Source organism: Pseudorca crassidens, chromosome 4 (assembly GCF_039906515.1).
Source record: "Pseudorca crassidens isolate mPseCra1 chromosome 4, mPseCra1.hap1, whole genome shotgun sequence".
NCBI lineage: Eukaryota > Metazoa > Chordata > Mammalia > Artiodactyla > Delphinidae > Pseudorca > Pseudorca crassidens.
Genome location: NC_090299.1, coordinates 106,996,556 through 107,008,560, shown reverse-complemented (window position 1 = coordinate 107,008,560; position 12,005 = coordinate 106,996,556). Strand labels below are relative to the sequence as shown.

Genomic DNA, 12,005 nt, shown 5'->3' with positions numbered 1-12,005 from the left:
AGCTAGTGCTGGAGATGAAGCAGATAAATTTGAAACTAATAGGTTTTTCTAAGGTTTAAAATAACACAGGGGCAAAAAATGACTGTGCCTCTATTCATCGCAAAGCTTGCTTCAGTTAAAATCTGAATTTGTCTGTGACTGACTATAGTAGAATGAGGTATTAATGACATCTGGATAGCTCTAGGGGCTTGAGGCAAGAGGAAAGACCTTCAGCAGCAAGGAACATTCAAGACAGAATGGCAAAGGTAGAAAAAAGGAACCCAAATGAGAGCAGGTACAGGTTTTCCTTTCCTACCTCTTTCCCTCATATTCTTGCCCCACTCCTTCCTCTTGGTGCTAATTGAAAACTAGATGACTTCTTTCTACTTCTTTCTACTAAATTAATTTAAAAGCCAAAATTACCCTCAATTTCAGCATCCCTAGGCCTTTCAGTTTTCCATCTGTTTTGATAAGCTTCATTGAGATATAATTTATATCCCATATAATTTAATTATCCATTTAATTCACATGTCTTTTCATTTCTTTTTTTCTCCCAAGAAGAGTCATTTAATTAGCACTCTTGGTACTTTGCAGGAGACAAGCCATTTCAGCTTAGTACACCACTCCCACGCTCTTCTACCTTAAAAGGTTAATAGTCCCAGAAGACAACATGGACCACAGGCAGAATCTTGCCACAGACTGGGAATGGATCATCTTAATATTTTTTATTTCATTTTATAATTGTGAAATCAGTACATCTTGAAGAATTTATTTGGAGAAATCAGAGAAAGATAAAGAATATTTATCTATCACCTATTAGCCATTAGCCTGAGGTAACAACTCTTCTCAAGTTGTATTTGTTCATCTTTATTTTCTGTTGTCAATGTGTGTGTGTGTGTGTGTGTGGTTTTATTTAGATTTCTAGCATGTCTATAACCTAATATAATTATTTTTCAAAATATAATTGGTCGTAAGAATTCCTTCTTATAGCTACACCATCATTTATTAAATATTCCCATGTTGTTGGATGTTTAGGCTGTTTCCAACTTTTTGCTATGATAAATAAATCTGTGATGGATATCTTTGAATATTTCTCTGAAAGCCTCCTTGTATTGCTCTTTAGGATAAACTCCTGGATGTAGTATTTTGAGACCTAAGATAATGTCTGTTCACAAGCTTATATCTGAAACAAGTTTTAAAGTCTATTTATTTGTGTTTGAAGAAATGTACTCAGGCTTACGATCTCATCTAATGCCCACAGTAAACTAATGCCATTTTCTAAGTTCTTTTCAAGCCGTACAGAGCTTCCACTAAAAAGTCAGAAAATGTATCGTAAAGCAGAAGAGGGGGAAACTCCTTCAAGTAGTTTTTTATTCAAAAAAAAGTAAATTTGGGGTGACATCTTAATGACCTAAAAGAACTTATGTTACTCTTAATGTACAAAGAGGAATTCTCATTCACTCTGACATGGTGTATCACATTATTTTTATGACTATCCTAAGTATCCTGTGAAAGATGTATGTTATGTGTCCTTTGGGTTTTTTGTGTGTGTGTTTTACAGAGACAAGGAGTCTTCCTGCCTATCTTTAAAATAACTGTAAGTATGAATTATGAGACACATACAACAGAAACATGATGGAAATACAACTGCCCTTTTTTTGCAACGTAATATGTGATCCCTGATATTGATTTCTATCTTGATTGAAAGGGCACACATTAGGAAGATACTAAGAGCAGACTGGCTGCAATCTGCACACTTAGAGAAGACCTATGACTTATTTAAATTTGTTCCAACCACAGTCATAAAGCCCAGATCCATGCATAGTTACTCATTAATGCTCAAGTTTTGTAACAAAGGTACGTCATTCTAAAATAATCAATTATTAAGTAACCAAATCAGAAATAAATTAGGGAGGAAACGGAGGAAACGCACTTAGGTGAAAGATGGAGAGCCAGAGCCTGAAACATTTCTCTGAATATATACGTGGGTGAGAAGAAAGGACTTTCACAGAAACCTGCCTGAGGAGATCTATGGCAACACAGTGATTCCTTCCTTCTCGTTGCCCTCCTTCAGAACCAAAGCCACACCTAAAGCAGGTAGCTAGGTGCACAGTCAGATTCTCCATAGCCTATTTCAAACACCACCTCTGTATAGATTATTACACAAGTGTTGATGTGTGATATTTCATCCCTGAATTTTTTTAAAAAAATAGCTTCCTGAATTTTAATTAGATGTGCGGTGTTATTGCAAAGCCACAACTAGTAATGACTGACTCTAGCTCTAATGAAATAACTTCACTTTCTGCCAGTCATCACACATTTGGGAGAGACATTCATCAATACCACAAATCTGAATGTACCGCAGGAATGATGACTTCACCAAAGAAGGGCTCATACTGCTACCCACACGAGAAAGTAAAGCAATGGTATTTTCTCGTTCTTTCACTGAGGACAGTCATCACCTCTCAGCCGTTTCTCTGCCTTCTCCCTACCTTACCTTTGAATTCTGCACCTGTAAGCTCAGAGTCAATGGTGTTGATGCAATGCTATATTAAGCTTTCGGGAAGTGGAACAGCCCTAAATAAGGTGTTAAGGAGAATCTAAGTTTGAATGGATCCTGAAGAGATCATCTGCCCCGATGAAAGCTTTTTTCAAGTTTTAGGAAAAAACCTTAAACCAAGATAAGCACCTGACTTCTAAAGAAGGAAGTTTATTCATTTAACAGTAAGTTTTCTAGTTTCCAATGTAAGGTTCTTCACGAGGTACAAGAAATACAACGATAAATAAGACATGGTCCTCTGGCCACTGGAGGTCACAATGCAGTAGGAGTAACATCAATACTATCCCCTAATGTGGTCACCTTCAGTGCTGTCCCACTTGCAATCCGTACTGTTCTTTACTCATCACATACCTCATCTAGGTCCTCTGTATTGCCATTCTCCTTTTCCTCTGTCACTATCTTGTGATAGTGACAAAAATTGCGATGTGATGCTTCAAAGAAGACTTTACTACTTTAAATAAAGGCACCCACTGTCACCCCATGTTAGCATCATGTATTTAAATTTTACATAACATTAAGGCATATTTTATGCCTTACATGTGTCTTGTTAAACAGCTTTGTTACAGCTATAAACAATGACTTGATACAGTCTCATATAAAGTAAGGGCTACTAAAAAATTAATAAACTAGAAAGAGGTAAGTCCATTGAAGGCATGGTAAAAAGAAAATGCCTTAAATCTCCTCTTCAGTGTAGTCCAGATAGCATTTATTGGAGTCACTTGTTGAAGTGAGTCATAATATTCAAGGGACATATTCAAAAGGGCACAGAAGCTGTAGAGTAGATTTTAAATCATCTGCTGATAACCAAGGAAAATATCATGGCTTTAGGTACCACTCTTTATTCAATATGGATTAGATACCCTAGAACCTATTGGGTTTTAGTGCAGAGAGAATAATTTGCTAACAGAGGGGTAGAGGGCTTTTAATCCCTACTAGCATGTAGACTCTGAATGTCATACCCATATCTGCCTTGACCAGACCCTCCAGAGAGTTGAATAGACAGCATAGGGGTAATAATAAATAGAAAAAAATAGACTGGATGACCAGGAAAAAAATAGCCTAAATGGCCAGGAAAAACTAGAGAGCATATCCAAAGTATGTAGAACTTTTGTTTCAGGTCCTAGTTTTTAAAAAGCAAGAATGAATTTAAGTCAATAGATGGTTCAAGCAAAAATTAAGCAGCCCAGCCTCAGAAATCAGATAATCAGACCATAAAGAACTGAAAAAATAATTTGTTCTCATTTTACAAAGCATTAAAATAATTATATAATAAGCATGAGAAATACATGGTTACTATAAGCAGGCTCTCTGGTGAAAAAAATTATATGAAGATACAATAGTCTGTGAGAATTGAGGCCGGAAAAAGCAAGTCAACTGGGAAACCTAGCCAAGCCATATAATGGAAATCAAATGCATTAAAGGATAAAGGATGATCATGACAAGTCCACTAGGCACATACCAGAAACACAAGCTCAAACAGAAAATACAAGCTGTGAGAAACATTTATTAATGATGCTTAAGTTTATATGTGGAAAAATTCAACATTTATGAAGTTAAGACAATCATTCTATTTTTAGAGCATAATTTTGCCTCTACTATATGGTGTATTTTGTTTTCCCAAAGATGTTTTCTCATGTTACTCAAAGAGTACTTTCAAAGATGATAAAGAGTGGAGTTACAAGGGAACAACAAGTATGAAACAGCAAAGCTTCAGGAAAAAAACCGACAATATTTTTCCTACACAATTATTCAAAGTGGATACTGCAGCAAGAATAGGCCATCCTTCATTAGCACTGGTTATGCAGAGGCAAAAAGGAAACATATGGAACTTACACCAACCAATAAGCGTCAGACATGACAGGACTGCTCAATCCACACAGCTTCATTCTTAAAAAAGCTATTTAACAACACTCATGTGAGGCATAAAATATACCTTAATATTATGTAAAATTTAAATACATCATGCTTACATGGGACAATATTGGGTATCTTTATTTAAAGTAGAAAAGTCCTCTCAAGCACCACATTGTGAATTTTGAAGTGTAACAAAATAATAAAAGAGGAGGCGAATGGCATTGATTGTATAAACAATTGTTTTGTATAAACAAACTCACTCTCATGGTTCTATCCATGCTTCAGTGTCCGGTACCATTGATGCTAATGACTTCCAAACCTATCACTCCAGATTAGAACTTTCTCCCTCACCCCAAATCCATATATCTCAATCCTCTACTGGACTTCTCCACCTGAATATACCATGAGTGTTTCAAATTTAACAAGTTCAAATGGGATTCATCATCATCTTCCACCCTCTCATCTTCTTCCCCCACCCCCCAAACCTTGCTTCCTTTCTGTATGCTCTTCCTTGTTACTGGTAACACCATCTGCCCAGGATCCAAAGCCAGAAAGTCTTTCTAGTCTACTTTCTGTTTCTCTGTTTGATTTTCAACTATTCCTGTATTAGTTTTAGAACCACATCAATGCTACTTCCAGTCTCATCCTTGCCCAGGGGCTACCAGAGTAACCGTTCTAAAATTTAAATATTATCATGTTATTCCAACGTTTACAACTATTTAAAGGTCACCCATAACCTACAGGATAAAATCCAAATCTTTTCATTTATTTTGCTGTCTGGTCCTTCTCAGATGCTCAAATTCATTTTTCACCACTCGCAGACAGGCATCTATCATTTTGAAATAGTTAAAATTTTTTTGATATATGCATAGTGTTTTATAGCTTTAATCTACCAAAAGTCCTCTTCCCTTTCATTTTTCCCAGGGAGTTTCTGTTCATTCTGTGGGATAGGACCCACTCAATCATTTCATCTTCAGAGTCAGTGAAACACAGCTGTCACTCTTCCTCAGTGGTTCTTTCTCTCTGTCTCTGTCTGTCTCTGTCTTTCTGTCTCTGTCTCTCTTGGACTCTGCCTCTCTCTCTTCTCTCTGTATTGTCTCTGTTTCTCTCTTCCTAGATGATAGATAGCCAGACATATATATATCTACACACACAAACCTCTAATACTATGTCAGTGAACTGTATTACCCTAATTTGTTTGTACTTCTTTCTCCTCTGCTAGGCTCTAAATTTCCCAAGAGCTGAAACTATAATTTATGTATCTTTGTTTTCCAGAACCTGATGTAGGCCCTAATATATGTAGTGGCAAAATTAGTATCTGTTCAAAAAATGAATGAACCCAAGGAAATGTGTACAGACTTCTACACTACAGCACTGTTTATAATAGCAATAAATTGGAAATAACATTCATATCCATCAACAGAAAATGGATACTTAGTCAACTGTGTATTATACAACTAGTGCTACATGTATTTACATGAGCAAATCTCCAAAACGTAATGCTAATCAGAACAAGTTGCAGAAATGTACAGCACGTACAATTGAAAACATACATAATATTCAGATCTAACAAATCTGGTTGATGGTTGTACAGGTGTTAACATTGTTTTCTTGCTATTTTTAGGCATATTTTAAATATTTCACAATATAAATTTCTTAAAGACTTGGCCATAAAAACATAACAGAGTAATAATAACAATGGCCAGAGACATTTCTTGAAAGGGCCTTTCCCCTTTGTGATATACATATATGTAACCAAGTAAAATTAAGTATAAACAACATATCATTTAACAATATAAAACACGGTTCAAAGGAAATCTGTATTTCTTCATAATAAAGAAAGGTCTTTGATTTAATTGCTCTTTACCTAAGAAGTTCTTTCGGATACCGCTATGGACACTTATTCATGAAAATTAGGAATATATATATGTGTAAGAAAAGAATCTCCAAAGAAAAAAATCAGTCTCTGCTTATCATGTACTGATACTATCAAATGAAAACACTTGGAGACGAAAGATTGCATAAGTCCATGCAATTATAACAAGCTAAAATATATATATATATGGGTCTCAAGTAAATGAAGAAAAAGAAATTAAACCTTGGGATGCTTCCAGATGCTCATTCTGGGGGGAATGTTTTTGATTAGGATAACATGGGTCAAGGAAAAATATAAGAGTAAAAGTTTATATACACCTTTCACAGCATATATAGCAAGGTACCAGCAACTTAAATAAGCCCTTTAGTGCTAGATGATAAATTTTTGTATATTTTCATTTAAAGCATACTGTAGTATTAGTCATAGAGTCATAACATGACAAACTGAAGGGAAGAGAAACTACATTCATTTAGTACCAATCATGTGCTAGGCACTTAATTCTTATAGCAGACTATACCACTAGTATTATTACCTCCATTTTATAATAGTTGAAAATGAAGTCCAGAGAGTTAAATCTGATTTTTAAGGTTAAAACTGAAATTGAACCCAGATCCTCCTTACTTTAAAGGCAAGCTTCTTCTACTACAATACCCTGCCTCATATTCTAGTCCCTTTCTCTTTACCCCACAGAATACCATCTTCTTGTATGTGTATCCTTAAAGCCTCATAGTGTACCTATTTGTAATAATAACAGGCCTAGCGAATGGGTTACAAATGATACTCATATATCAATTTTGTATATGTTAAAGCTGTTTAATTATACACATGTAAGGCATGAAATATTATATACACATATATGAATACTATATACAGCTTTTGTTATTCACAAAGGTTTAAATGTTAATTTTGGTTTTGAGAAAACAAGTAACCATTCATAAGCAAAGAAAAAACTTAACACCAATATAATAAATATTAAAGGTTCCTTTTGCAAATAATCTTAGGTATTTACAAAGATGATTACAGTTGTTTACTGCAATATTCATAATAGTAAAAAACTGGGAACAATCTAAAAGTCCAACAATCAAGAGCTGAATAAATAAATTACAGTATGCTCATCATATAGAATACTATGGAGTCATTAGAAATGATGTTTTGGGGACTTCCCTGGTGATGCAGTGGTTAAGAATCTGCCTGCCAATGCAGGGGACATGGGTTTGAGCCCTCATCCGGGAAGATCCCACATGCCGCGGAGCAGCTAAGCCCGTGTGCCACAACTACTGAGCCTGCGCTCTAGAGCCTGCGAGCCACAACTACTGAGCCCGTGAGCCTAGAGCCCATGCTCCGCAACAAGACAAGCCACCACAATGAGAAACCTGCGCACCACAATGAAGAGTAGCCTCTGCTCGCCACAACTAGAGAAAACCCGTTCGCAGCAACGAAGACCCAACGCAGCCAAAAAGAAAGAAAGAAATCATGTTTTAGAATAATGCATTTTATGAGAAAACACAGTGTGGAGCCCTAAAGTACAAACTGTACACACCAGGTGAAAGAACTATTGTACATATTTAGATTTCCATACGAATACAAAATAGCGGAAGGCCAAACAGCAAATTGTTAGCTGTGGCTGGCTTTGGTTGGGATTATGGGTCTTTCCCCTCTTATTGTCCATGCTTCCTAGGTTTTTACCTTAGGGATATGTTACTGACATCAAGGGAAAAAATCAATAAGCAAGCGCCCTCTTATACATTGATGAAGCTTACTTATTGTAGACCAGGGAGGCTTTGCCTATGTGGTATCTCATTTGGGGATGGATTGTGGGGACTGGAGTGGGGAGGAGGCTGAAGGAGAGAGAGGGAGACTGGGAGGGTGGGTAAAGGCCTGAGATAACAAACCCCTTAGCCGAAGTGCCTCCACCTCCCCCAGCTCCTTGCAAAGTCAGACTCTTCCAAAAGAGAGAGAGGCAACAAGGGACTCATCCAGGGACAACAGAGTACACAGCTATGAGCAAAGACTCATGGTATCATGAGAAGCCACAAATCTTAAGTGAAAATAAAGCTTTTATGAAGTTGGTCTCATGCATAAGTCACATCTTAGATTAATTTATTTACATTTATGATGACTAGTAAACATTGATACTATGTTAGTATCAAAAGTAACCAAAAAGTACATTGATTTAGTTATATAAAAGTTGTAGCTTAGGGCTTCTCTGGTGGCACAGTGGTTGAGAGTCCATCTGCCGATGTAGGGGACACGGGTTTGTGCCCCGGTCCGGGAAGATCCCACATGCCGCGGAGCGGCCAGGCCTGTGAGCCATGTCCGCTGAGCCTGTGCGTCCGGAGCCTGTGCTCCACAACGGGAGAGGCCACGACAGTGAGAGCCCCGCGTACCGCAAAAAAAAAAGTTGTAACTTAATAATCAACTGATTTATTATTTCTAAATTATTGTTCATATATATATATGTAATGGCCTGAGAAGGACTAGCATATAAAAATTAGCATATAACATTTATTGAGTATTTGTAATTTGCGAGTCACTGTGCTATGTTCTTTACACAGACTGGCTGGCTTAAAACACTATGTTAGAGGTTATCATATTTTTCACACTGAAGAGATTGAGGCTCAGAGAGATGGGATAACTTGACAAGGTTATACGATTAGCAAGTGGCAAAATTGGGAGTTAAATTCTGGAATTCTTACTCTAGCAAGGCCTGTGCTTTCACACTACTCTATACCATTGAAAATAATTGACAAAAGTAAGATACATGACAAATTTGGGAAGGCAGGAAGGAATTCTAAATGGAGAAGCAGAGGCTAAAGGTGAGAAGATGGAGAATGAGACATAGGATATGGGAGGAACAATAGCTTTAGTGAGACCATGAAATGTGCTGGCATCCACTCAGGAAGCACCCAGGGCTGTAAGTGAGCAAGTTCCACTCCCGAGTTGCGTGAGCTGCCTATGGTGGAGTTGAGTATTTCCACGCCCCGCCCCTTGGAACTTCTCAGTGTCCTGGCATCCTGAAAATTACTAACCTGGCTCCAAGAGGAGGAAATTGATCAGAGGGAAAACTCCGAGTAGGATGATGTGTAATGGGAGTGTGTCTAAAACTTGATAATGTGATGGGAGAAGCAGTGAAAAGAAGTCGGTTGGTCACCTTGCATTTTATGACAAGTAAGGATGAATATCCCACATTACTGAATTACCCATTTATCCTGTTTTATATTACAATGTCTATCATTAAAAGTGTTGCAATAGAGACGCTTCAGTTATGATTGTGAAGGTTCATTCATCATGCTGGTAGGGAGAGCTTAGTGGACAAAACATCACCTATCACTATGACATTCTGCATTCAGAAGTTAATATGCCAGTGGCATTGACTCAACAGCTTATCTTCTGAATGAAGCCAATTCCACAGAGTTTACTCAGATGGGTGGAGGGTCCTTTGGACAATGTCTGGGAAAAAAGTGCCTATCCTGCCTGGATAATCAAGATTCCTAGAAGTTTTACAAACTGAAGATTTCCCCCAGTTTCCTGGAAGCATGAGATATAGGCCAACCAAAGGTCTTCCACCACACGCTCAGAATTAGTGCCTTATTCTGGCTAGTTTCCCCTGCTTTACCCCTAGCCTTACACAAAGCCAATTTAGCCTTCCCCTATTTTATTTTTTTAATTTTTATTTTATATTGGAGTATAGTTGATTTCCAATGTCGTGTTAGTTCCAGGTGTACAGCAAAGTGATTCAGTTTTATATATATATATATATTTTTTCAGATTCTTTTCCCATATAGGTTATTGCAGAGTATTGAGTAGAGTTCTCTGTGCTATACAGTAGGTCCTTGTTGATTACCTATTTTATATATAGTAGTGTATATATGTTAATTCCAACCTCCTAATTTATCCCTCCCCCCACCTTTCCCCTTTCTTACTATATTTTAGATGTCTGTAATAGTCTCTTTACTTTCTTCATCCTGCTCATAATTTCTTAATCTTCCAAATCAAATCAGTCCATTCATCCATGTAATGATAAGAACTATTCTTTTATAAATAAATCTTTCACTTTTATGGCTTTATCAATTTACTTTACAATGACAAAGTAGGTATGCTTAGTAGTCATAAAAATAATGCGGTCACTAAGTGAATCAACCAATATCTCAGACGAATGATTCCGTCTTTATAAAATTATTCTTAAAAATTTATCATCTAAGTTTATATCAATTTGAAGAAATCCTTGCTCCAGTCGTAATCTCAAAATGAACACAGCGCACATTTATTGAGCACCCACTGTGTGTCAGATATTGTTCTAAGCACTTGGCTTAGAAAAAAAGCTAAAACAAAACAAACAGTCCTGTTCCTGCTATAATCTAGTGAAGGTGACCAACAACCATAAACAGGTGTTAAGTGCTATAACCGTGATCCAGGAAAATGTCCTAGAAACAGATTCATGCTCTCTGTGAACTCAGAAGTAGCTATAAGTAGAGACTTGAAGCTCCTTATTTCTAAATACAGTTTGATAATCTGATTTTCAGATTCAAGCTTTTAAATAAGCCCAATTTTTGATTTTTGAAAGTAGATGCTTAGAAAGTAAGTGATACATAGTTAAATCTATAAGCATAGGACTATGGGAATTTGAGAAACTGAAGGGGTGAGATTAATATTAATATAAGTTAATTTTATTAATGCCCCAGGATCTTCACACAATGATTTCCTCTTTTACATCTTTCTTCTTCAAGCCCATTCTGAGATTTCGTCATTACATTCTGTACTGTCATCTATCAGACATCATTAATCTTTCTGATACATCACGCACTGCTCCTCCTCTACTCTTCCTGACTTCTAGATGGGGCTGCTTCCATATATGCTGAAATCCTAGTTATGACAATGATCCAGCCCTCCCTGTTCCAGCTACCTCTGCCATTAGATCGCTATCTCCTCCTTTTTTTTTTTTTTTTTTTTGCGTTACGCGGGCCTGTCACAGCTGTGGCCTCTCCCGTGGCGAAGCACAGGCTCCAGACGCGCAGGCTCAGCGGCCATGGCTCACGGGCCCAGCCGTTCCGCGACACACGGGATCCTCCCGGACCGGGGAACGAACCCGCGTCCCCTCCATTGGCAGGCAGACTCCCAACCACTGCGCCGCCAGGGAAGCCCCCTCTTTCTCCTTCTTTAATACCCACTGCTAATTGTATTTGTTATTTCCCACACATAATGCACGATGTGATCATTTTAGTAATATGTCATTCCTATTGTCTGGTTATATAGAATTCCTTTTTTACATTAACTCCTGCTTTCTATATAATTTCACTGTAATTTACCTTTACGTATTTTACGCTTAAATTCTCCAGGTGATTATTAAGGAAGTGGAAATGTAGCAATCTTTAGTTATTTCTTATGAATTCTCAATTTTCTACCCTGAAATTTCCCATTATCCAAATACATATTCCTTCAGCATGACAGCAGGGCTCTGTGCAGGGCTGTCTTCCAGCATTCAGAATACCTTTGTATCTAGTTAGAGGCTTTAGAGCTAGAATACAAGATGGGAGGAAGACCTGTTTGCACTACTTTTGTTCAAAATGTCTTCCAGGTCAGGATTAGGATGGTATGCAGCCAACTGGCTGTCTGAAGTAGCTACACACCTGACTGGCGCACTCTGGTGGTAAGAGGATACTCTGAGCAGGATGGCTGCTGTACAGAGCCTCCATGCTGTCTCTACCCCTAGGGGCCTGAGTACCTCCTGACTCATTT

The 12,005-nt window shown here is 37.5% G+C and overlaps 1 protein-coding gene across 7 annotated transcripts in view; it reads right to left on the bottom strand.

Moving 5' to 3' along the window:
* Window positions 1–12,005, bottom strand: part of MTHFD2L (methylenetetrahydrofolate dehydrogenase (NADP+ dependent) 2 like) — a 139,196-nt gene that overhangs the window by 55,881 nt on the left and 71,310 nt on the right. The window contains exon 7 of one of the 7 annotated variants that reach the window (XM_067736287.1): window positions 6,871–7,681. The exons of the other annotated variants lie outside the window; for them this stretch is intronic. Within the exon in view, the coding sequence (XP_067592388.1) occupies window positions 7,560–7,681 (122 nt within the window). The 3' untranslated portion in view covers window positions 6,871–7,559. Of the gene's footprint in view, window positions 1–6,870; window positions 7,682–12,005 lie in introns of those variants that run through there. 7 annotated transcript variants of the gene reach the window in all.